At 42.6% G+C, this 26610-nt stretch overlaps 1 protein-coding gene across 1 annotated transcript in view; it reads right to left on the reverse strand.

Moving 5' to 3' along the window:
- The window catches only part of LOC138260984 (myosin-4-like), a 34228-nt gene extending 17311 nt beyond the window's left edge, over window positions 1-16917 (reverse strand). The window contains exons 1-22 of the mRNA XM_069209552.1: window positions 16846-16917; window positions 12851-13069; window positions 12596-12739; window positions 9284-9440; window positions 9170-9197; window positions 8943-9060; window positions 8766-8858; window positions 8604-8667; window positions 8415-8513; window positions 7747-7850; window positions 7469-7607; window positions 2988-3106; window positions 2714-2863; window positions 2457-2627; window positions 2066-2372; window positions 1867-1946; window positions 1620-1707; window positions 1397-1514; window positions 962-1085; window positions 740-876; window positions 393-648; window positions 63-305 (exon numbers count right to left, since the gene is read on the reverse strand). Of these exons, the coding sequence (XP_069065653.1) occupies window positions 63-305; window positions 393-648; window positions 740-876; window positions 962-1085; window positions 1397-1514; window positions 1620-1707; window positions 1867-1946; window positions 2066-2372; window positions 2457-2627; window positions 2714-2863; window positions 2988-3106; window positions 7469-7607; window positions 7747-7850; window positions 8415-8513; window positions 8604-8667; window positions 8766-8858; window positions 8943-9060; window positions 9170-9197; window positions 9284-9440; window positions 12596-12739; window positions 12851-13054 (2943 nt within the window). The 5' untranslated portion in view covers window positions 13055-13069; window positions 16846-16917. The remainder of the gene's footprint in view (window positions 1-62; window positions 306-392; window positions 649-739; window positions 877-961; window positions 1086-1396; window positions 1515-1619; window positions 1708-1866; window positions 1947-2065; window positions 2373-2456; window positions 2628-2713; window positions 2864-2987; window positions 3107-7468; window positions 7608-7746; window positions 7851-8414; window positions 8514-8603; window positions 8668-8765; window positions 8859-8942; window positions 9061-9169; window positions 9198-9283; window positions 9441-12595; window positions 12740-12850; window positions 13070-16845) is intronic.
- Window positions 16918-26610: the final 9693 nt, after the last annotated feature.

Below are 26610 nucleotides of genomic sequence, written 5' to 3' on the forward strand. Positions count from 1 at the left end.
TTTAGGGTGCAGTAACATACTTGCAATGTGTATGATACTGTAAACAATCTGTCTACATTTACCTTATTTTCTGTGGCATGCTTCTCCTTCTCTACTTTGGCGAGAGTGAGCTCAAGGTCATCAATATCTTTCTTCAGCTCAGAGCATTCATCCTCCAGTTTCCTCTTCTTTGCAGTCAACTCAGCATTACTTTCCTCCTCATCTTCAAGTCTTTCTGTTAGCTCTTTCGCTTTAGCTTCTAGTTGGATCTTACTTTTAATGAGACCTTCACATCTTTCTTCTGCATCTGCAATGTTTTCACTTTCCTAACAAATTATTAAATGCAAAATGAGTTTAATACTTATTTTGTAAAGGTACAGGTCATTGTCTTTGACCTACGAACTTTTACCTACCGATTGAACCTGTAATGCAAGATCATTCTTCTCCTGAAGAAGGACAACCATTTTCTCCTCCAGTTCCTTCTTTCTTGCTTCAGATTTTGCCAGGGCTTCCTTTGTCTTTTCAAACTCTTCCTTCATGTTTGCCATTTCCTTTTCTGTCTCTGCGCTCTGCAGCAGAGGCTTTATCTTAAAATAAAGCTTCATCCACGGCCAGGTTTTGACATTCATGAATGATCTTATATTGTACTGGATGGTCATAATGGATTCTCTATTCGGGGTAAAAACAACAAAGATGTTACGAAAGGTTCAGTGTGGATCATTCATATAGATTTCAGTAAACAGTGAAGTTTATTAAATACCTTCGTTCCATCATCTTCCTGAATTCTACTCTCATGAGGAACCCTCTGCAGGCTGCCTGTGTTCGGGTGATAAGCTCTGCTAGCTTTTCATCTCTCATTTCTTCTAGGGTACCCAGGAGGCCAGCTTTGAAGAACACCTTCAATGAAGATGTGCATGATGAATACCTACTGACATTCTTAATGTTCCTCATTATATGACTTATTAAGTATATAATTTCCTACCTTTGTGTGGCCAAACTTGTACTGAGTATGGTCAACATCAATGGAACCCAACAGTTTCTCACTAGCCTTCTTGCTGTCAATGAAGGCACCATCAGGAATAGCACTTGCATTTAGCACTTTGTACCTTAAAGAAATTATGATGAACATTAGTCTCATGGTCTGTTCAAAAAAGAAGAAGTGCTGCTACATTGTTTTACTTAACATAGTTCTAATATTAAACGCTACTGTGTTATCATGCGGTTTTATGTGACTGTTGTATGTGATAACAATAATACTTGACTTACAATATAAAGAATAGTACACGTTTTTAGAAACTCACAACCCGTGGAACCTTGCTCTTTGTAGCTTTTGTGTAAAAACATGTTTTATCTACGTAAGACAGGATGTATTCAGTTATGTTTTAGGCAGGTGTTACTTGCAATCTAATCTTTTTACCTCTGCTTAAAGTCACCATAGAGGATCCTGCTTGGAAATCCCTTTCTACAAATCCTAATGCCTTCTAAGACACCGTTACATCTCAACTGATGGATCAGCAGATGATTGTCCATTACACCTGCAGGCAGAGAGTAGAGACCATATCAGTTCACCTAATGCTCACATGCCACACAATGATATTCCAAAACTGTATGCATGGGTAATCATCAAAGCGATGCTCTACCTGGAGTCTTTGTCTCATTGGGAATCAGACAACGCACAAAGTGGGGATGAGTGCTCCTCAGGTTAGTCATCAGCTTGCCCAGATTTTCCTGAAATGGTGAAAATACAAGTGTTTAACACACTGCAGACACAGAAGCCCACTTCTAAAATATCCTGTGAAACAAGCTACTCTCAAGTACTAATATCTTATATATTGTGCCATGGACTAATTGTCCCACACTGAGGTACATTTAGCTGTTAACACTCACTCTGAACAAAGCTGACACAGTCTGAAAGGACCCGCCCTTCTTCTTCTTTCCTCCTTTTCCAGCAGATGAAGCTGCAGCTTCTAATATTTGAAAGTATCAAAAATATTCAATGCATCGGACATTCTGTCATAATAACTTAATTTTATTATTGTGGAATTTTGTACTATACTATTTGCATATAATATAGCATGATATTTACCAATTTCTGCTGCAGTAGCGCTGTAAAGCATGGACAGCACTTTCATGGGGGACTTCTGGTAAAGCTGGATAACAGATTCATTCAATGGATCCTTGTTCTTCTCTAGCCAGCCAGTGATATTGTAATCCACAGTACCGGCATAATGCACCAGAGAGAAGTGGGCTTCAGCCTTTCCTTTGCCTGGCTTGGGTTTCTCAAAGTTCTTGCACTTGCCCAGATGTTGGTCGTACAGCTTGTTTTTGAAGGATGTGTCTGTAGACTTGGGGAACATGCACTCCTCTTCAAGGATGGAGAAAATTCCCATGGGCTGAAAGGAATAGAAGACATTGGTGAACAATCACATATTTGTAGTGGGTTTTTCTAAAACTATGTTATTCACAAAGTGACCCACCTTCTCAATAAGTTCTATGCACGCAGCCAGATCCATACCAAAGTCAATGAATTCCCAGTCAATGCCTTCCTTCTTGTATTCCTCTTGTTCCAAGACAAACATGTGGTGGTTGAAGAACTGTTGCAGTTTCTCATTGGTGAAGTTGATACACAGCTGTTCTAAGGTGTTGAACTAGAACAGAATGGTAATTTAGTTGATGGATATTCATTACGATCATAGTATCAGAATGCTTCTATGGCAAAGTATCTTAAACTCACATCAAAAATCTCAAAGCCTGCAATATCCAGGACTCCAATGAAGTACTGCCTGGCTTGCTTGGTGTCCAGCTGCTGGTTGATACGGATCACCATCCACAAGAAGAGTTTTTCATAAACAGACTTAGATAGTGCACCAATAGAGTTATAGACCTGGTGGAGGAAAGATTACATATTTAACCTTGAAACAGTGTAATCAGTAAAATATGTGTTGATATTTTTCTTAATAGAAAAATAATCCTTATTCTTGGAAACACATGCAAAAAAACATACTTACCTGATTAACCGTCTGCCCCTTGGTGACAAATTCATTCCCAACCTTGACTCTTGGGTAGCACAGCGCTTTAAGCAAATCCGCTGAATTCAGACCCATCAGGTAAGCAATTTTGTCAGCAACTAAAAGTAGAACAGATGTGTATTACATATTTGCTCTGTAAATTTTAAGCACATTTTGACCTTTTACCTGTTTCATAATATTTCATATGAATTCCAGCCATGCTTATTATCTCCCATTCCCCCTATTCTTGGCTTTTTAATTTGGTTCTTCACTTCCATTACATTTTTTCCCTGTCATAGTCATTAAGATTCTGTGACATTAACGTGTTTGTTGCCCTGTTCGTGTAGTTACTGCTTCAGTTATAAAAAAATTTAAGCACACCTTTTTTGATTAAATCATCTAGAGAAGCTTTTTGATATTTTAATATGGCATTTTCACTGAGTGATCTTTTAATATGGCATTTTCATTGAGCGAGTATATGCAGTCATTCAGCCACACAAACTTTATTCGCATGTCAGACACACATATAAAATCAAATATACAGTTATAAGGCAATTCATGGAAATGTAGGGAATATATAAAATTACCAAAGCATACGTTAGGAAAATATTGCAGTTTTAATATGAGTACTACCGCTAAAACAAATATCTGCATTATTAGGTAATATTCTGACTATTGTTTTCTACATTGTGCGTAATTGAATTGTTTTAAATGTGAAAATACAAAGGTTTTTAGAAAAAAGTGCCTAAAATTACCAGAAAAACATTAAATGTAGAAAGGATCCAGTGGCGATCACATGGACAGATTTGAGATGACAGAGATGACAACATGTTGTTAGTGCAAAGGAAAATAAAATGGATAAACAATTGTCTCTGACCGGCATCTAAACAGTAATGACCTTTCCCATCTGCTAAGCGACAACCGCTTATTAAAAGCCATTACCATGTCCAGTTCAGGGAAATGTATTCTTTCAAAGTGGTCTCACAGTCTCAGCCTTTTCCCTCCTGAGGTGATTACCATGTACTGTGCCTTCACTTCCTTCTTATCTTGTGCTTGCATTAAAGACGGATTGTTAAATATTTGGGATAAACCTGTCCCTATTTATGGTTTCGGATACATAAGCCAACAAGGGAAGAAGAGAAGCCTTATACAGGCGTAGGCAGTTCTTTAGGATGGTATAATTAAAGGTTGCCTCTGGATTACTCTAGACTGAAAGCCACAAAGCTAAAGGTGCCCAGTTAATGTGATCTCACATTTAGGTAAGACCTAATTCCCCATGACCAATAGATGAAGGGGTTGTCTAACACACTCTTGGAGAAATGTTTTCCTCTATCCATAAATTGGTACAATTTGCAAATCTCCACACCGCAGCGCCATAGTTTACAGTTGGAATGCACTGGCTTTTATAGATTCCTAAATGTGGGATAAGGCGTGTGCACCCAGAAAGTAGATTTATTAACTTACGTAGGTGTCTGGTGAACTTTAGTCAGGTGTTGGTGACGTGAGTCGTCTATGACTCTGATGAATCAAAACAAATGCCTAAATATGACATGAATTCTAGAAATCCGTTGACCCACAAATGTAAAGTATCAGGTGTTTGTGCAGTCAGCACTGTGTCATCTGCAAACAGCAGAGCCAGTAGTGATATGTTATTGGCAATGGGAATATCACACAAGTAATGTGCCAAGGACGGGGTTCGATTGTTAATATATAAAACATATCAACTAGGGCAGCACACAGGCCTCTACCCAATGATAAAGGCCCTGTGAGCTCCTGAGTACCCATATCTAAGCCTTTCTATGAAGTTATCATGGAGCAAGTGCAAAAATGAACAGATGTATGGTCCAAGCCAGGTTTTAGCAATGTCTCCAACGGTTTGAGTGGTTAATTGATTAACAACGCTGTTAACAAATCCATAACAGCTAGTTACAGTGGCCAGCTCTTGCTGGTGGTGTATTTGTCCAGAATAAGATGTAGTTTAAGGCCCTGCTCAACTATACCCAGTTGCTCCCTAATCTGTATTGAGTGGGATCTAAAATGTTATTACTTTGAGCCAGTACTCACACCCAATTGAAATTCACCCTGCCAGTTATCTCGACTGTAGTATCCATAAATGATAGCGGGCGGTACCACTTGCGTCTCCCTGGTTACTTTTTTCCAAAACTGGTACTATTACTGAGGAAGAACAACAGCTTTGGAGGGTGCCCATAATTCTACATTACACTTATTTAAATCTATCAGCAGTCTGTCTCGTCCAGCGCCTTATGGTCCTGACTAAGTTAGATGGTTTCCTTAACCTCCTCTACTGTTATGTTCAACTAAAATGCGTGAGATATTCTAGGCTCCGACAGAATGGATGGTAATCCAACCCTCCCTCTTACGATGTACAGGTGAGAAACAGTTAAACCATGCTGCAGCTCTTATGTGACAGGTTATTTGTATTACTTCGCAAAAGCCTAGCTTACACACCTTGGGACTAGCCTAAAATTCCTGTGAATTCCTTAGTCCAGTTGCAGCTACCAAGCGCTCCCAGTTAGTTTTATTAATTTCTTGCTTCCTTTCATTCAACATTGCCTTATAAACCCTATGTGCATATACTACCTCACAAGGTAACCTGGGATACGCCATTAAGGCTGACATCAATAGTCTATTTGCTCTCATGCATTTAAAATCATACCATTACGGGTGGGTGAATATGGCATTATTGTTCATACTGAGGGCACAGTAGACCAGATATACCAATTACTGGTTTTAAAAATCAGGTCGCAGTCTGCAACCAGTACTTTTGCAAAGAGTAAAGAATTTAATGAACTTACCTATGTACTAATAGGTCTGTTTTTTACATTTCAGATCGGAGTAGGCCACGCATTTTAATGAGGTACGTGACTTACTCCAGTTGGTGGCCATTAAAAGTATGATAGCCTCGTAGTCTAAGCAGACCATCATGTCTGGGACCGCATTTCAATAAAATACAGATTTTTTTCAATAAATAACCTTTTTCATTAATGGAACAATGCTGCATTTAAAAAGAAAATTGTTCGGTTTTTTTAAACGTTAGTTTGACATCTGGCAGTGATCCACTGGACCACCTCCTACTGCTCAAAAGGTTATGTTTTTACAATCCCTTCAGCAAATGTATTACCATCTAAGTTTGGTTGTCAACATTTCCTAAATGTTACGACTAGATTTCAGTGGGAAAACCTCAATAAGTTGCACACCGATTCGCTACTTGAAACGGACACCTACAACACGCCCTTTCGAAATACTGAATCAGTATGGGTTTGAAATCCCATTTTAGAAATCATCAAAAGTTTACAGATCTTACAATGAGATTAGCGTGTTTAAAAAAGGATTGACAAAGGCTACAAGTTGTGCCTTTAAAATGTGGGTGCAAAACTGTTGGCTTTGCCACTGTTTGTCTATAAATTATTGTTTAAAACAGTAAAAGAAAAGAAACATTTCAAAATGTTGATTAAAAGGCAAACAATCATCTTAGGGTTTCTCAAAACTGTACACTGAATGTAATGTTTTACATTTTTGTAAATAACATGGCTTATATTTCAAATACTTTTCGCTCAGAAAACTGAACAAAATTTAGAAAGAAGAAGGAAGTATCTGAATGTAAAGGGAAACATTTGCCAAGGCCTAATTTACTTTCCACAAGATTCAGCCATTTACTCTCCTGAAATGGTCCAAGGAGCAGATTTAGAGGCTCCAGGAGAAACTGTGGTGCTAAATACACCTTCTGCCTCAGAGACCAGCAGACTGGGTGCTGCAGAAAGCCTTTCTTTCAGGGCCATAAAAGCCTATGCATGCAAAGCTTCTTTTATGAAGTATATAGAATTCAGGAGATAAAATCAAAATAACCCTTAAAATCTGCTGTTCAGCCATACTCCCTGCAAAAATATTATTTTTGTGCTTTTACAAACACTTTGGGGGGGGGGGGGTGAGGAGCAAAACAGAGCAGGGGGTTGGGAGGGGTGAAACATCACAAAAAGGAGAGAGATAGAAAACACATGCACTTTCATAAAGTGTTGAATGAAAAAGAAAAAAGAAGAAAAAAAACACAAGAGGAAGGCAAACCATCGAATAAAAAACAAGCAGATGGGAGAGATATTAAAGTCAAGAAATGGGTGCACTGTAAACCTACTGTAAGCTCACCGGTTTCTTGCTCACCCTAAAAAGCATTTTTTATGTAGCAAACTCCGAATTGGGGTGTTACAGTCATAAACATGTTTTGTATGTTGGGCCCAGAATGCTTTATGCATTCTGCATAATGCAGGATAGCCTTTCAGAGTAGTGTCAAATATATTTCTACAACTCAAATATGATTTAAGCAGTGGTTCCTCTTCGACCCTTTAATTTTGACCTTTGTACAGTAAAGCGAGTTTCACTTTGACTAATGAGATTAATCCTCTTAAAATTAATGGGTTTTAAATTCTGATGCTTTTATCTAAGATGAGGGTAATAGCACGACTTACCCTCTGTGCCGTCGGGCTCGGCCTGCTCCTCACGCTGTTTCTGCTTGAATTTCATGTTTCCGTGGTGCATGACCGCTCCTGTCAGCTTGTAGATGGCGAGCTTCTCATCTTGGTTGAACCCCAGGATATCGATGGCACTCTGTCATTAAATGAAGGGAAGCATATTGTGATTGGGATCTTCTACTTAATGGAATTGCCAGGTATTGTTATTCTTACATCCCTTTCTTGTAACGATTTTGGGCGATTAGACATGGACGCCTGTGTTCATTGTAACTTACGTCAGTAGCCAGTAGTTCTTCTACGTCATCGATGCTCTTCACCGCAATCTCACCCTGGCTGATGGTTGGGTAGTCATATGGGTTGGTGGTAATCAGGAGCATCTCTGTTAAAGAGAAATGGTAGAATCCATTGAATAATGCAGTAAGACGCTTAGCAAACAGCTAAATAACTACAGTCTAATGAATTTCATTTGTTTGATGTACATTTATCCAAAACGCTCCCAGGCATCGATGGGTGCGATATTTCCATTATAAACAATGGAAAGTATTTCAATAATTACTGCAAGTGCTAAATATTCCGTTTTACATTTTGATCTTGTCATTGAAATGGAGAATTTCAGATTTCTGTCAATATTTCTTATTTACCCCGATTTATTATCAATTCCCCAATGTTTCGTCTCCGAGGGAATTTTATTAGATCATATCAATCATTCACTTGCACCGGTTTCTGTCTGTGGCTGTTACAATAGGAAACAGCACTCAGGAATGAAGTGACCACAAGGGTTTTTCTATTTTTGTCGCTATGACTGTTATTCTAGCAAACAGGATTGAGGAATGTAGTGAACCACAATGGTTTTCTGTTTTTGGCACTACTAAAATGTCATCTTTTAACACACACTTCCATTGAGTGCAGATAAAAGGAAATTTGAACCATTTTAGAGACTAACCAACAAGCTCCGGCTTCTTGTTGGTCATGATCTGGTAGAAGATGTGGTAGCTCCTCTCAGCTGAGAGCTGGAATGTGACTCTGGACTTTTCCAGCAGGTCTGTAATGCAAAACATATTTTATGTTAGATTATTAAATATAAATCTTTTTAATTTTTGGTTTGAAATGTGTATATGTAATACAGTCTTACATGTTTCAATATCTGCGGAAGCCAGTTTTCCTGTGGTTCCAAAGTGGATTCTGATAAATTTACCCTAAAAAATAAATAGAGGGTACACTTAATACGGTGTTTCTGAGAGACATTAAATGGTTCTTTAGAAACTGAGAATTTGGAAAGATTTGAAAGTCTTACAAAACGGGATGAGTTGTCGTTCCTCACAGTCTTGGCGTTTCCAAAGGCTTCCAGCAGCGGGTTAGCCTGGATGATTTGATCTTCCAGAGTTCCCTATTAGAGAACCAAGGTTTCAGCATCAATTAAGTTGTCATATATAGCATTGTTTTTTCAAATTTATTGGACAGAGAAACAAACCTGCATCTTGTTGCCTGTGCCGGAGCCCTCTTTCTTCTTATCACCCGCGACTGCAATTGTTGCAAAGTACTGGATGACACGCTTGGTGTTCACAGTCTTTCCTGCACCAGATTCTCCGCTGTTGGGAAAATAGGAGATTCAGAAGAATTACTTTAAGAACCTCAGCCACATAGAGTTGCTGATGTAATTCATGCACATCAATTTTTTACTAATGATTTAATACTTACGTAATCAGGACAGACTGATTTTCACGATCTGTTCATGGAATGTTAAAAAAGATTGGGTAAAGCAATGCTATATTTGAGTAGAAATCATAACGGTTAAATAAAGTAAAACTTTACCTGTCAACATGAACTGATAGGCGTTATCAGAGATGGAGAAGATGTGAGGTGGGGCTTCTTGGCGCTTCTTGCCTCTGTAGGCTGCCACTACTTCTGGATTGTACACTGGCAGCCACTTGTAGGGGTTCACAGTGGCACAGAAAAGACCAGAGTAAGTCTGAAATGAAAAAAGGTGATTTAATTGAAATCGAGGAAATAATGATTGGTCAAAGCAAAATGATTTAAACTATAACTCCATTTTCAACTCTGTTAGTGAATTTTAAGGTTATTTTTTATAATACACTTTATGCCCAACTCCCACTGTGCATGGCCTTTAGGTATATACAGCAAGGCCTTTAGGTATATGTAGCCAGGACCTCACCTGCCCTGACACGTGTGCCCTGTCCGCCTGTGCACATACTCCTGCCCTTGGCTCTCCTCCTCTCTTTCATTATCGTTCACTCTCTCTCTAGCTCCGCTGTCTTTTACTTACCCTTTTAAGAGTCATGAATTGATTCCAATTCACTATTTTTTCACAAAATGGAAAGCAAATCCACTACTTGAGATCGCGACTTATTCTAGTCGCATTTTGGCGCAGGAATCATGCATTGTTTTATGTGTCTTTTGCTGGTGTGGCACTTGAGTTTTCCACTCCCCTGAGTGCCCCTTAGCATTCCGCTGGGATGGAACAACTGAGATCCGACCACTACTATGGATATTTTTTTCTCTACAGCTCAGAAGTCACAAATTAAACTTGACTGTTAATTTTCAAGATGACAAAAAAAATATCTTCAGAGGCCTTCGCCAGCCAACGACATTTGTCAGAAATTCAGATGTGATTGACAGGAATCTGAGCTCACTGAATCGTGACTTTAGAGTGCACAGATTTAAAATGTGTTAAACCTTTCCACCCTACTCTGCACCATTTATTTAAGCCTTATATGTCACACACTTCTAAACAGAGTTGTACTACACCAAAGGAAGGTGAAGTTTGATATAAATATGTCAAGCATTTTTGACTGTTTGTGCAAAAAACTTCATGTGGGAGCTAAAAGGGAAAAACACATCTTTTTTCACCCCACTTTTAATTATTTTTCACTACATGAATCTTCATGAAAATCGACATGCTGGGCCTTATCAGACTACCCATTGAATGGCCAAATTCGATCCAGACCTGTCCATGAAGTCAGAAAGCTATCAGAAACTCAAAAAATATATTTTGAGTGAAAAGCTGTCCTGAACCATAACTCCAAAGTGGTGACTGCCGCTATACAGCAATAACCGAAGGTTTTAATACACATGGATAATTGTGGGTGTTTCTCTGCATTGTGTAAAAATGTTATCTTTTGTGTTGTGAAAGCCCCTGAACATTTCATACATCCACACCCCTAGATATATGGATCTTGTCGTGTTAGTCTCAGTCCCCTGGTTTTGCCTTCTTAGGTTTCACCTCCACTTGCTGTCGGAGCACAGGTTTAATCTCTTGAAGTGGTGGAGCAGAGTGGTGAAGCACGAAGGCATGCCTGGCCTACTTAAGCTCCCACTAACCTGCCATGCACTCTCTGTGCGTTTCTGCCTGCCGCCATGTTGGGTGCATTCTCCTAGGTTTGTAAAAGTGCAGTTTTTCACAGGCGATTGTTTAGTATGAGTATATAATCTCCAGCTAATCAACATGTGTACGTCTGTTGCTTAGTGTAAAGCAGGGCACTGATGTACTCATTGGAAGTGGACCTGGGGCAGCTTTGGTTGTTTCTCCACTGTTATAGCTAAAAAATGAACATGTTGTAATCTTAGTATTACTAAATACAGGCAGGGGCTTTGGGTGTGTTGTCTTCTGCCACTTGTCTATCAGAGTGCCATTCTCACTTTGCTTCAGTCCAAATGACAGTATATGTAGAGATGGAGACTGATCCTAAACCCTTCAGCCACTGACTACTAGGCAATGCCAGTCACATCTTGAATCAGGGCCAGAATAGCCATTCTGTGTTTGACTTGTCAGACAGTGTGAGTTAATGTATAATGGCTGTTTATATGTTTGGGTGCTTAGAGAGGTGTAAGTACCAGGAGGCGAAGGAGTACACTCTGTGAAGACATCTCATCTCCCCCCAGTGCAAACACACAAAGAATAGTACATTTTGCGACACCGCCCCACCCCTGCACAGCCTCCGTGAAGCCGTGAGAAAGTGTTGATACATAACTATCACAAACCACAGGAGCAGCATTTCCAGGACCCACTAGGACATCCAATACAGTCTCAGTCCTTCATTTATCTCTTGGACGCGTTGTACGCGTTGGAGACTTGTAAGTGCAGCCACGTTAAAAATGGGGGTCCTTTTAACATCCGGCACCAAGGAAAAGCTATTATGTGGCCAATTTGCTCCCCACAACCCATACCAGTTCTGCTGGGATATTTCCAATGCTGCATTATTAATCAGTATTTAAATAAATACTTGCTAGTATAACTGCACGAGTGCTCTTAGATATTCGTGTGCGTCTTTGTGTGTGTATTTGTGTATGGGTGTATTTGTGCCTATGTGTATGTTGAATTTTTGGGATTTTTGGATACCTGGTAGTATTCGCTAAACATCTGCATTTCGACTTCGTGAGTGTGTGAGTGTGTATTGTACCTGTGTGTGTATGGATGCCTGCATACTGTAACTTTGAATGTATGCACTAGACCAGTGCCAGGCCTGTAGGCTTTACCAAGGAGTGCTTATTTTAGCTATCTGTGGCACTTTTATCATTGCCAGAACCATTATTTTGCAGAGCACCATGCCTACTGCGATTCAGTGAGTGTTTTTCTGATTGGTCACAGAGGTCCATTCTGTGTCCTCAGACTTCTGGTGCTAATGGTACATGTACATAAGCAAGAGTGCGCTATTGTGTGCTTGGCTTCTTTTTGTCATGCATGGAATATATGGGACATACTCTTTTACATAATGTTTCGTGTGGTTAAATGTCTACTGTAAATACTATCAAGGCGTCTTGCCATTTAAAGCTGTTTGTGGGTTTCTTCTATTCAGTAAGTTACTTTGTGTAAACTGTTTCATCAGTGTAAACTCCCTCTGGCTAAACCCAAGCTTGCCGTGCGATAAGCAAATGGCTGATTCATTAGTTGGTGGCGCTAAAAAGACTGAATTAGTAAGGGGTCCTCCGGACTTCTCCAAGTCAAAGGGTGTGACACTTAGGAAGTATGAAATGTGTAGCTTCAGACGAGGGGCGTCTCATAGGTTTGATTTTCTGGGGGGAAGCAGGGGCTGCGCTCATTGCCTGGACATTGTTTGGGGATATGGTGGGAAATGTCAGTTGGTATTTCATTCTTCTTGTACTTACATAGATCATCCAGGCTGCGTATCGCTCGGCGAGGTTGAACAGCACGGAGGCTTCATTCAGATGGGTCATTATGACCATGTCTTCAATCTTGTCGTACTTGGGAGGATTCTGAGGGTAGACTTGGGTGTCTTTGACTGTTACAGTCTGTAAAGAAAGAAATACAGACACCGATAAAGTTGGAATTAAGCAGAGACGCCTGGCTACATTATAATGCTAGACTTGTTCTTGTCATTGTTGGTATAAGTTTATTTTTACCCTTCCATCGTCGGTCTTCACGGTGACTTTGCCACCCTCTCGGGCCGTGATGGTTCCTTTGACGAAAAGCTCTTTTTCGTCATCTACGAAGCAGGTGTTCTTGGCATCAAATGGCCTGTTCTGGGCTTCCAGGCGCTCCTTTTCAGACTTACGCAAATACTGCGCAGCCTCCCCAAACACTGCCATTTCTGAGTCCGACGACATGACTGCCGACAGTTACTAGAGTAAAAAAATAAAAAAAATAAAAATAAAGGAAAATACTTTTTACTCCTGCAAACACACCTCAGCGGACTTTTAAATTTGGCGAATGGAAATTATGATGGGCATTTCAGCATTTGCACATAATGTCTATGTGGTGGAGCTCTAACTATCACCAATAACCGCACGAACTCAATTGGGCAGCTCAGTGGGGAGTTGCACTTTTTTTATTGGTGGGTTGAATCGGACTCTGCTCAGTAAAGATAGACGGGTGTTATTTTCCAATCTGCTCAGAAGCCTGTATGGAATAAGTTCATGCTTTCTGTCCAGTTCTCTGTGCATTAGTGTCAGATTCACCAACGCACCCCCACAAGTCCCTCTGATTGGATTCCCTACTGTAGTCACTGCAGAGCGCCCACCAGTGATGCAGCATGGAGCCTGGATGCTCTTCTGCAGAACAATCCTCACTTTTGCTGTGCTGCAGCCTGCGTGAAGTATGTAGAGCTCCCCAACCTGTCCCTTGCACAACACTGAAAGCTCACACTGTTTTAGGAAGGGTGTGTTTTGTCAGTGGCGGCTGGTGAACTTGGGAAAGGTTGGCCTTATTGTCACTAGCGGGCACACTAAGCACACTTATCTTCCCGGGTAAAAAACACTAACATGAGCATTTGATGTAGTAATATTTAAGAACATTGACTGAAAACTATAAATCCTAGATAATTCCGCTATACATTTTCAAGCTAACTCCTGTAATTTTTCCAAACATAAATACCATCTTGGGTCTTTTCGCTCACTTACATCTACATAATTTCCCTTTTGTCCTCCTGCCCCATCCAAGTGGATTATCATAAATTCAATACGAATGACTGAAAGGCACTGAATTAGAAAGTGAAATGTTACACTGGTGTCACAATCTCAGCTTCAGAAAACAGACCTATCCTTAAGGTGAATGTTGTACAGGAAATATGTCCAATTCATTCAATCACTCTTGCATGCATTTTCAAAGCTAATGCACTGCTGTGCCTGATTGTTGACTGTTGAGTGCTGTCCTGCGTCTCCTCTGCTTAAACAAAGTGGCGTGTGCCAATCTTTTGTGGTGACACTAGGCAGAGAACTGCTGCTGGCGACCCCACAGCCACTGTGTGATCTTGTTAGACTACAGATGAAATGCACCTGTCTACAATTTCCAACCCCGCTGTTGATATCCTTCACGTTATCAACTCAGATGCAGCTTTGCACAGTTGCACATTGAAGCTGGGCTTCAAGCTCCAGGTGGTGCAAGGTTCCGGTTCCCTCCATGGACGACAGAGTAATACCCTCTGCGCTGTGAAGTTGCATGAAGGGCATGCCTGGGTGCTGGGTAGCTCACCCCAGAAATGCTCATGCAGTATGGAATACATTCTGTGTATATTAGATAATGAATTCATATTATGCAGATCTCCCCCACGATGAAGCAGTCGCAGACATGTTATTTTTAGCAGTAAAGTCCTCTGCTTCAGGCTGGAGTACAGAGTGCATGAGGAAATGATCTCTCACCGAAGGCGAGTATTAGTGCAACCAGTGCTTAATTTGTAAATAAAAACGTGCCAGTGCCCAAACCCTATTCTTAAACACGCAGCTGCTGCAATTAAATGTGCGAGCTCGGAATACTGAGGCAGCGTAATCCTGAAGCCATCTCGGACCTCTTCAATCCATTTACAGCCACTCCCTGTCCCTTCAGCTCACTCTTGCAGCTTCTGTTTTTTCCCATTGTGAGGCTTGTTGGTTTTTCTTTTCCTCCGGCTTTCCCATATGTGTCTTTTGCTCGCAGTAAATGTTTGAGGCAGAAAAGTAAGTGACTGCCCTAAAAAATAAGTGCGGTGTCCCACACCGGAAACAAGAAGCAAAAATTAAGCACTGAGTGCAACCTCTGTCTGGAGGGGGGCTGAACCCCCAGATGGAGAAACTCCAGTGCAGTGTTACAATTCTAGGTGAGTCCCCTCAATGTGCTTTTTTACTTCTATGGTGGTCTGCGTAAAATCTGCAGAGAATGTTCTATTTTTATGGTGCATCTGTTCCAAGGAACAGTTTCTTTGAACGTTTTCTGTTAAATAAAGGACAGCGGCACTGAGCAAAGACTTAACCGCAGCCTCAGTGTTTCAAAACTCTGTTACAATTTAGGGAATCCCAGCTGAGGCCGTTAAAGTGTCAGAGTTATCGCTCCATGAAAAGCAGGTGCCTTAAATAGTTTAGGAACCACAAGTAGCTATGTAGTTAACAATGGCATTTAGGCGCTGTCATAAGACCCTCATCTTAAGCCGAGAGTTATATTCAGTCCCTTGGAGAGGTGACTGGTAATCTAACCTCAGACACCTAACTGGGAAGCACATGACTATATGGTCTGGTATTCAACAGGTGCCCCGAAGGGGCCAGGCCAGACCCGAGAGGTGCAGTATGATAGCCTGTTAAATGTTAATGTTAAATACTTCATTTAAAGTTCTTTAGAAATGTGAAATTCCAGTTAGAGGAAACTAAACGTGCTTTGCTTTGCTATGGAAGTTTTTTTTAAATTAAAATAAGCACTCATTTTGTGATTGGTGTACTATAGACACTCTCTGCTACATTGCACTGGAATACTGGCAGCATTTTGTGGCACGTTTAATTCACTGGTCACATTGGCTCCCTCCCAAAGTAATATCTTACCCGTCTATTGCTTCTTTATAGCACTACGAGGCGAGCCTGGACCTCCACTCATGCTGAGTGCTAGAGAAAGCTTGTGTTTACGAAGACACCATTCTAGATTACAGTGCTGTGCCTTTCAGAGGCCTAAAGGAGCTTGCAGGCCACTTTTCAAATACCGTTAGTTTTGACCTCCCCACTTGCCGGTTATTATTCCACTGGCTGCCACATTCTGTGGAGGAGTTATTGAATTTTAGAAATTCTGAAAGTCGGTCTCAGAAGTAGGCCTCTGAATATTTGTTATTTGAGTTTCCCGAATATGCATTTGGCACATGCATAGCAAACATGTTGCCATCATTATTCTGAAGTAATGGTAAAGAATATTCCTCTCCTTGCAACTCTTCCAGTAGTTCAAATAGTGAAGAAAAGGTATCCTCAGATCTTAGAATAAGTCATAAGTGTGTTTTTTTTGTCCAAAAAGATATTGTAAGGAAGGGCGACAATGTGCTGCTCAACTTCTCTCAAACAAACTTCCTTCCAAATCCAATTTACCGTCTTCTATTCAATTCTATAAGTAAGAGGTTTTGAAATAGTGGAGGTTTTTAGCAGTGAATACATGCCACACCCATGGGAATGGCTTCTTGGCCAGGAATGCAGCTAACCTGGACTTTGACTGCAAACTCGTCTTAAGCATTTTGCGTGTTTCTTCCAAATGAAGGAAGATAAAGCCACAAAAACAATTCTTGTTGGGAAGATTTCTAAGTTATCTGCCAGTGTTACCTATCACCTCCTCAGGACCCTGGTCTCTGGATATGGACTGCCTCAACTGAGTCGGAAGCCTCTGTACTGTTACCCTGTGCATGTGGCATTACTGTGTTTATTTAGGGTAGCGCATCATGAAGTGAGTGCACAACCGCACAAGCCCCGAGATCCTTCTCTGCCCACCAGCCTCACTTATTTCTACGCTTTTCTGTTGGAGCAGGACTAACGCAGCTCAGCACAGAATACGACGTGTAGCGAGCACAGGGTCTGCGTGCATCTAGGGGCAGCAGAAGCAGATGATGACATCCTGTTAATTCATGCCCAAGCGCCAAACCTTTCTACTATGCAGTGTCCTCCTGAGTGGGGTCGAGTCTTACCTCACAATGCCTCTTGCTTCAGAAACCAAAACCTTCACGGAGCCCCTGTAAAGAAAACACAGCCATTAAGTAATTAGGACCAAACATCACAGTTTTGCTGCCTTTTTGCAACTTGTAGTATGTGCATGCATTTCCACTCTAAGTTGTGAATGTTTTTTCGCTACAACGCTTGGGTGTGATGGAGAAAGGGTGCGGGAGGGTATGAAAGTAGCATTAAGTGTCTGAGTTCTTGAAAACGTACCCTCCCTTCACACCTTAAAACGACATAAAACGGTACCCCCAGAGCTGATGCACTTACCGGAAAGTCTGAAGCTTCAGTAGTGGGACTTCATCCCTCCTTATATACAAGGTCCATCTGCTGATTCAGCGCGGGTGACCTTCTACTCGTGGAAATCAGAAACCGAATGCGACAAAATCTGCACTTAAATCTATAAATAACGGCGGTAATTAAACATGATCGTGGATGGCAAGTGGCGGCCAGCTATCATATAGATAGAACATTAGTGATGCCGGAGCTATGTGTGCACGGCATGGTGCTCCGGCGCCTGCCTATGTCAGGAATCTCCAGCGTTTACAGCATCCCTTTTAATACAGCAAAGCTCTGCCAATGATGGAGCTGACGATCCAACCAGGGACGCGCTGCACGCTGGAGGGAGAGCACGTACATCTAAGCAATATTGAATGAACTGTTTCATGACGTGGTCGTTTCTTGGTCAAAAGCCAAACTGCTGGCAGGTGCATTCTCCTTGATCAGAAGCACAGATTTCCTCTGTTTGAATCTTCGGTCACCCGGGCCTGCACAGCGTGTAAAGCTTTTCTATACGACCCCTCGTATGTTCTTATCCCAGACTTCCGTAGCACTTCACTTCAATTGCCCCAACAGGCCTTTCATCAGTTATTGTTCCTCTGTCACATGGAAAGAACCACCTTAGCTGACAGATTAACATTTCTGGCTTTAAAAGTACCTGCTGAAGAGTTCCTTGGGTGCCTAGCAGTATTCACGTAACAGTAAAAATGTCAAGATAACTCTGCGATTAATGTTCCTGCGGGGAAGAGATCGAAAGTTTCCTCTAGTGGCTATTTTGGCTCATCACAAAGTATTGCAAAGTGTTAATATGCCTGCTTCAAAGAACATGTACAGTGCAGATCACAGAACTGTATTTATGTGGATAGCTCCTTAAGTTATTGCTTTTGTCACAAAGATCCTTTTTTTACTTTCAGTTCATAAGTTACAATTCTAATACAGCACCTTGACTCATGAACTGCCATCAAAGAGCTGCATCCAAACAGCATTTTATAGGTTAGAACATAATGGGGGTCATTATGACCCCAGGGTAAATGTGGCGGTCCCACCGCCAACAGGCTGGCGGTGAAGACTGCCACAATATGAGTGTGGTGGGTTAGCTGCTGCCAACCCGCCACATCTCTGTTCATACCAACATGGCGGTCAAAACCGCCGATTTGGAGATTATCATTTCCGACCTGGTGTTCCACGGAAGACCGCCGGCGGTATTAGGAACGCCTGTCCGCCTCGAAAACCATGGCAGAAAGGCAACCGGTCACTGGTAGACAACTCCCCCCCCCTCCAGGGAGCACTAAACCCCCCTCCAACCCTGGGCCCCCCACCCCTCTTCCAGACACTGTGCTCCCCAGCCCCCAGACACAGCGCCTCTCCCCGCATACATGCACACACACACAGACCCCCACACGCACCACGCATGCACTCATTCACCTACACTTACATACACGCATTCACTCACACACATCCATACACACATTCACCTCAGCACTCATACACGCAGTCAACCACGTATACTCACACCCATCCAAACACACATACTTACACGCAAACATGCATTCACAACAACACTCACTTTGCATACACACGTACATGCACACTTATATGTATACACGCACTCACTTCAACATTCAGACATGCATACAATCACACATACACACATTCATGTACACTCAGACACCACACACTCACACACGCATACAAAACACCCCCCCACCCTCCCACCCCAATCCCCTGTCGTACAATTATGTTACCTTGTCTGGGGAGAAGGTCATCAGGCAGGGAACGGGAAGGGTGCTTCCAACGCCGGCAGCACCCAGCCAGCAGGACACCACCAGGCCGTATTACTTTACATAATATGGCTGGTGTAGCCCTACTGACGGGGCAGGGCCGGTGGTGGAACCGCCACAGCACCTCCGACCGCCAGCACGACTACTGCAGGATTTCCACCCAAATTGTAGCGGTAATCCTGCAGTTTTCATAATATGGTGGTTGGAAGATCGCCAGCACTGGCGGTCTTCTGGCGCCCGCAGCTTTGGTGGTCTTCTAGGAAGACCACCAAAGTCGTAATGAGGGCCTATGTCTTTTCCCAGTCTTTAATTAACCTAGTGTTGCTATAAAGCTTTAATTTGGGCAGAAATGTATCCTTATTATTGAAACCAATCCCAACCACTGTGGTACCTTTTAAATCCTGAGTTTGTGCTTTTCTTTTTCTGATCAAACACTTAAAGTGTACTGCCTACTAATATTAATGACGTGATTCCTACACCTTGTAATCGTAATCCTCATTGTTTTAGGTAACAGTTCCTATTGACATTTTTACACACATATGATTCATTGTCTGTTTATAATGTATGTAAGAAATTGGGTTACTGTTTTGGGGGTGGGGGGGGTGGAACCCTATTTATGTAGTAATCACAATTTTTTTTCAGGGTGAAGTCACAAGCAACCCTAAATTAATCTGTGCGCAACCCTTGGGTAGCTTGGCACGGAACAGTGAGGCTTAACTCAGGGGCAATGTGTACAGTATTTGTGCAACACTTCCAACAGTAGCAGAGTGAAAACACACCACAAAAAGGATCCCACACTAAATTAGAGAAATAGAGCGAACTGTAAAAAATAAAACAAGACCAAAATGACAAAAATCCAATAAGTGGAACCGGAGATGTACTGGTCATATGTCGTCATCGAAGAGGCCATCAACGAGGGAAGCTTGCAATGCAAAGTCCTGTGTCATTGTCAAGGCTGCTGTCGACAAAATGTTTACAATGGAAAGGACTGTATTAGGGATGCGTTGTGCAGTGGTGGTTCCAATGCAGTTCTTGCTCTGGTGAAATCAAATTCTTGCTGTAGAGGGAAGGCGACAGTTCTGCTCAAGGTTGCGCTGCACATAAGACAGAGGTGATGCATTGATGCTGCTGGATTCACATATTGGCTGGCAGAGTACCATTAGGGCCACTTCCAAGGATCTAGGCCTGAGGTAGGCCCACTTGGTATGGTAGGACTCAAGATTGCAGAGTCCGGGTGCTGGTTACAAGAGGCTTTCCCCTTTGGAGTCACTCTGTTAGTCTTGGGTTCGTATAACAGGTCTAGGTCTTTTCACCCAGGCAAGAGAGCAGCAGATCAGCACGCCAGGCATCAGACCTATAGAGCAGCAGTCCAGCACAGTGCCATTTGTTTCAGCCGCACAGCAGTTCCTCTACCTGGCAGAGTCTTCTACAGGTCAAGAAGTGTCCTGAAGCGCTGGTGTCTGAGGTCCAATATTTATACCTGTGCCTCCTCTGAAGTAGGAGAAGCTTCTAGAGTTTTCTTTTTCAAATGCTTAAGTTTCCTGCCTGTCATACCCAGACTCCAGACTAACTAAAGGGGGTATGCAATCCTATTCTGGTGTAAGTGGGGCTCTGCCCAACTTCGCCCTCCCATCTTGCCAGTGATGGCCCATATTGTAGGAAGCTGGCATGGTGTGTGGTGGACACCTATGGTGTTATCACCTTATACCCGGTCCAGGTATGCCCTATTAGTGAAGTATAGGCAGTGTCGAGGAGGTCAGCGCTCTCTAGAGGTTGCTGTGGATGAGCAGCCAAGACTTATCTAGGAGACATGCAAAGGTTATGCGATACTACTTTGGTGACACAGCAACTTATTACACATGAAAGAACCACACAGTGTTACAAAAGTAAATGTACTTTATCATGGTAACACAACACTAGCATACTTAGAGGCAGTTCCCCCCAATTGGAGGTAAGTACACATTACTTATATACACAAAAGCAATCAGCAAAACAGCATAAAAGCAACAAGCATTGGCAATACGTAGTGAAAATAGAAAGGGCCCTAGGGGAGAGCCAAACCATGTACTAAAAAGTGGAATGCAAGATACAGTCATCCACCCAAGGATGTGGAGTTGTCAGAGGGGAGCTAGAGGAACTAGAAACCCCAAGAGGTGAGTACCAGAGTGACTCCCAGCGACCAGGAGAGCAGAGGTAAGTACTGGGTTTCCGGAGACCTAACAGGATGGCTTAGAAAAAGGATTGTACGAGGACCAGACAAGAAGAAACCAAAGGTGGATTCTGGTAGAAAAGGACCTGCAAAAGAAGGGGACAGAGTCAAGTCCACAATGGAGTGTCCAGTGGAGGCAAGAGCCACTACCCACTCTTCTGTGGATGGAAGACCAGGTCAACAAGGGGAGAAGATCAGCTGTGGAGCCCAGGAGCTGAAGAGAAGTCCTTGGAGCGGTGCAGATGGTGTCCCACATCAGCTGCCGGGTCGCAGATGGTCAGTGGTGGAGAAGAACCACCAACTAGCCTTGTCAAATGCAAAAGGAGCAAAAGAAGAGTTGCAAGGCTGAAGAGGACCATCAGGGCCCAAGGGACTCGACCTAAGGAGGGGAGTCCGAGGTGACCTTCAGCAATCGGGAGAGCCAACAGAAGCACTCACAGTCCCCACAGGCAACCCAATGGCAGCAGACACACTAAGTTGCAGTAAGGCCCAGTCAGCGGACCTGAAGAGGAGTTCCATGTCGCTGGAGCAGTAGAGAGGAGACTGTGCTTGCCAGGATGAAGTGCTGGGAGCTGGGGCTACAAGGAGCCTGAGGATCTTTTGGAGGAGGAGCAAACAAGCCTTGGTAGCTTAAAGAGTCAGGGTGCACAGGGGTACTGTCCTGCAAGGAGAGGAAAGGGCTCACCGTCTCCCAAGTTGGACAGCTGGCAGAGAGGACCAAGGGGACCACTCCAGACCACCACCTGTGATGCAGGATCCACGCCGTTCCAGAGGGGAGGAGATCAACACAGCTGGTCGTCATTGCAGTTGGTGCCTGCAAATGCAGGGGAGTGACTCCTTCACTCCAAGGGAGATTCCTTCTTGCTTCGTGGTGCAGGCTGAAATCTTGCCAACCTTAGAGGATGCAGAGCCAGGGAAAAGTTGCAGTTGCTTAAAGGAGCCAGAGAAACAATGTTGCAAAGCGGAGTCATCACTGAAGTTGCAGATTGTCTGTTAATGAAGAGTCCAGTTGCTTCTCTATGGATGCAGCAGCAGGTCGACGGGGGGAGAAGAAAACCAACTGTGCAGCGCAGGAGCTGAAGAGGAATCCCTAAAGCGATGCAGATGGTGTCCAACGTCGTCTGTCGGATTGCAGTGAGACAGTGGTGTCGGAGAACCACCATCATACCTTGGCAAATACAAAAGAAGACGAAGAAGAGTTACAATGCTGAAGAGGACCAGCAAGGTCCAGTGGACTTGACCCTTGGAGTGGGGTCCAAGGTGACTCTCAAAAGTCAGGAGAGTCAACAGGAGCGGATGCAGCCCCCACAGGCAACCCACTGGCAGCATGCACAGCAAGTTGCAGTGAGGCCCTCTCAGCACACCTGAAGAGGAGCCCTACTTCGCTGGGAAGGGGGAATTAGTCACCTAGCAAGGTGACCACCTATCAGAAGGGGGCTGTGACATCACCTGCCTGACCTGTCCACTCAGATGCTCCCATGGGCCTCTGCACATCTTATATTCAAGATGGCAGAATCAAGTGGCCACCTGAAGGAGCTCTGGGCACCATCCCTGAGGTGGTGATGGACAGAGGAGTGGTCACTCCCCTTTCCTTTGTCCAGTTTCATGCCAGAGCAAGGACCAGGGGTCCCTGGACTGGTGCATACCAGTTTATGCAAGGAGGGCACCAAATGTGCCCTTCAAAGCAAACCAATGCTTTCCCGAGGCTACCCCTCTCAAGCCTTGTACCACCTATTTTCAAGGGACATGGTGTTATTTCCGTCTCACACAGGAAATCTTTTGCTCTGCTTTCCCCTGCCTGAGCTGGTCAAGCAGCAGGAGAGCAGAAACCTGTCTGATGGGTGGCAGCAGGGCAGGCTTCCTGGATAACGTCAGAAGACTGGTAGGAGCAATACTGGGGGTCCTCTAAGGATCCTCCAGAGTGCATGGAATCATACAACCAATACTCACAACAGTACGGGGTATGATTCTGACACATTTGATACCAAACATGCCCAGGTTTGGATTTATCATTATGTAGCTAGATCTGTGTCCAGTACATGGGTAAAATGGCTTCCCCGCATTTAGGAAGTCCAGTGCAATGGAACTGGAGTTCGTAGGGGCACGTCTGCTCATGCAGGGGTGCCCTCACACACAGGTACCTGCACCCTGCCTTCTGGACTAGGAGGGGCCTGCCATAGGGGTGACTTACAGTGACATGGTGCAGTGATCTGTGGTGAAAGGGTGCATGTACCTTTTCACGCAGGCTGCAATGGCCGGCCTATAGGCACATTTTTCATGAGCTCCCATGGGAAGCACAATGCATGCTGCAGCCCATGGGGAACCCTTGGTGACCCAGTGCCCTCAGTTCCTAAGTACCATATACTAGGGACTTTTAAGGGGGCACTAGTATGCCAATTGTGGGGTGTGCAAAGTCCTAGGCAACCAAATTTAGAAGGATTGAGCACAATCACTGGGGTCCTGGTTAACAGGATCCCAGTGAAAACAGTCCAAATATACTGATAGCAGGCAAAAGGTGGGGGTAACCATGGCAGAAAGAGGGTACTTTCCTACACATCCAGGCACACCTAAGCTCTCTATTGTGTGTGACTGTCTAGGAGGAATACACAAAAAACAACTACCAACTATACTCAGTTATGTGACCCAGAGACAGCCTGCAAGCACCAAATGGATAAGGCAGGAAAACACCAACTTTCTAGAGGTGGCATTTTCAAAATTGTAAGCAAAAATCCGACTTCTCCATAAAAGATGAGATTTTAGAGTTTTTCACTATGAGGAAAGTGAAACTTAAAACTACATGTCCTACTTTTTAAATGCATTGCACCCTGCCCTGTCGGCTGTTTAGTGCCCAACCTAGGGGTGACTTGTATGTATTATATGTAATAAAAATGAAGGTTTGGGGATGGGAAGTGATTTAATTATCAATTTTGTGTGCCATGTCGAAATGACAGTTTAAAACTGCATACACGGGCCGCAGTGGCAGACCTGAGGCAGGTTTGCAATGCTAGTTAAGTGGGTGGCAGTGCTTCAGGCCCATTAGTTGCATTTCATTTACAGGCCCTGGGTACATGTAGTACCATTTTACTTGGGACTTATAATGCCAAATGGGGAGAAACCAATACTATTATGTTTTAAGGAGATAACACACATACTTTTGCGCTGGTTAGTAGTGGTAGAGTCAAAAATACTCACAATGTCCCAATAACACTCTGGGTACCTTGAGAGGGAATCCCAGGTGTCCGAGGAAAGAGAGTGAAACCAAATAATATTACATTTATTAAGTGATATAAATATTCACAAACCCAAACTAAGCCAAAAAGATGCAACAAACTGATAAGTAAACCAGACATGGACCCTGGAAAAAATGTATAGCCTAAAAAACAATAATCACACCCATACTCATTCAATTCACTCATACCACATTTAAAAATGTGACAAGGACCCAACATGATACAAAAGGAACAGCAAATATCATGCCAGAAGGAATACATGTATTAACACGAGGCGGGCCAATCGGTCACAGCAGAATAGTTCTAAATTAATATCATAATCTGCACTTAGATGTCCCCAAAAACGTTCTTCAGATATGCTATATTGTGTTATCAATCCAACTTTCTGGTTTTTGTTTCTTCTTTTTTATAATGTATGTTGTTTGTTCTTTCTTTCTGTTAAATGGATAAGTCAGTTGTAGTATAAGGTAAAATACCTATGTTGATCCAAACGGGCGTCCTTGTCTTGTGTAGTAGTGCCGACGTACGTTTTGGTGACAAGCGGCCCAACCGGGTCACTCACCTTCTTCAGGGCACACACCATTGGTATATACAAAATAATTCCAGGGAAAAATCTAATATACTCTTGGTCTATATTTCTGAAATACAGAAAACAAGATAAATATATCTCTAGTTTTGAGGCCTCCTAATTAGTAATGTAGAGAGAGACAAACAAAGGAAAGAGAAATAAAAAGAGAATCCAGGGAAAAAGAGGAAAGAAGAGCAGAAAGAACAGAGAGGATAAAAAGGAAACTAAAAAATTCAAATTCCACCACCACATGTGATACTCATGCAGGGGAAGGCAAAAGAGAGTGTCCTCCGATCACTCTGTGGGTAATATACCGACCTGTGGCTGAGGTGTAATTTGGATAGGTATGCTGTAAGTGGTTTATCACAGCAGAGTAAGTCCACCAAGGGGTGATCCCTTTCTGGCTATAACAAAGGCTCAAGCAGAATATCTGTTGGTCAGTAATCCCAAACTACCTACCGTTTATGGGGTACCGAAAACACACAAACAGATCAATGACCCCCCACTAAAGGCCTATTGTTTCCACCATTGGGTTGGTGACTGAACCCTTATCCAAATATATTGACCTCTTCCTCAAACCACTGGCCACCAGGTTTCCTTCCTATATAAAAGATACGGGACACATGATAACAAGAACTGAGGGACTTCTGTTTAGTCCTGATAGAGCCTTTCTAGTCACCTTAGACATTGAGGCTTTGTATACCAACATTCCACAGGAAGCAGCTCATAATGCGGTTTGACAGATGCTTACAGTAGAAACCATTGATGCCCCAGTGGATTTTAAAATGAGTTGTCTGGACACAGTGTTGAGAAACAATATCTTTGAATTTGATGGTGAAGTATTTAAGCAAATCAAGGGAGTCAGCATGGGAGCCGCTTTTGCTCCCAGTGTGGCGAACATATATATGGGCATCTTCAAGAGGAAATTCATATGCAACGAAATTGCATCTTTTAAAAAAAATATCTTGAATTGGAGATGGTACATCGATTACATTTTCTTTATATGGGAAGGAGAGGAGGAACAACTTTTGGAGTTTATAGAATGGTTGAATCTCTGTGATATTAACCTTAGATTTACCTCCAACTACAGTAATCATATGATAGAGTTTCTGGACATTTTGATTTTTGAGGAAAGGGAACATCTCCAAGTGACCCTATATACAAAACCAACAGCTAGAAATACCTTATTACACTTTAATAGTTATTATCCTAGAAGCCAACAACAGAGTATTCCTTTTAGACAATTCTTTAGAATTCGAAGAAATTGCAGTAGTCTAATTGAATATGACAAGAATGCTGCAAGAATGAAAGAGTATTTTCTACAGAGAGGCTACCCCTATAGAGTTATAAGGGATGCCTACAAAAGGGCAAAATACTATAATCGCGATAGTTTATTGGAATCACACCAGAAAAAAGAACAGAGTAGGATCGTATGTGTCATTAGACACTCCAATATAAACAACAAGATACAAGGAATAATTAACACCAACTGGAATATTTTGAATACTAATGAGGGTGATACTCCACTTCTGAGACCTATGTTTGCGTTCAAAAGAAATTCCAACCTTAAAGATAAATTGGTACAATCATGCTTCAAGTGCCAAAATACATTTATTCAAAAAAGCATCACAGGGATCGAACCAGCATTAGGTAATCACCAATTTGATACC

Source organism: Pleurodeles waltl, chromosome 10, assembly GCF_031143425.1.
Source record: "Pleurodeles waltl isolate 20211129_DDA chromosome 10, aPleWal1.hap1.20221129, whole genome shotgun sequence".
NCBI lineage: Eukaryota > Metazoa > Chordata > Amphibia > Caudata > Salamandridae > Pleurodeles > Pleurodeles waltl.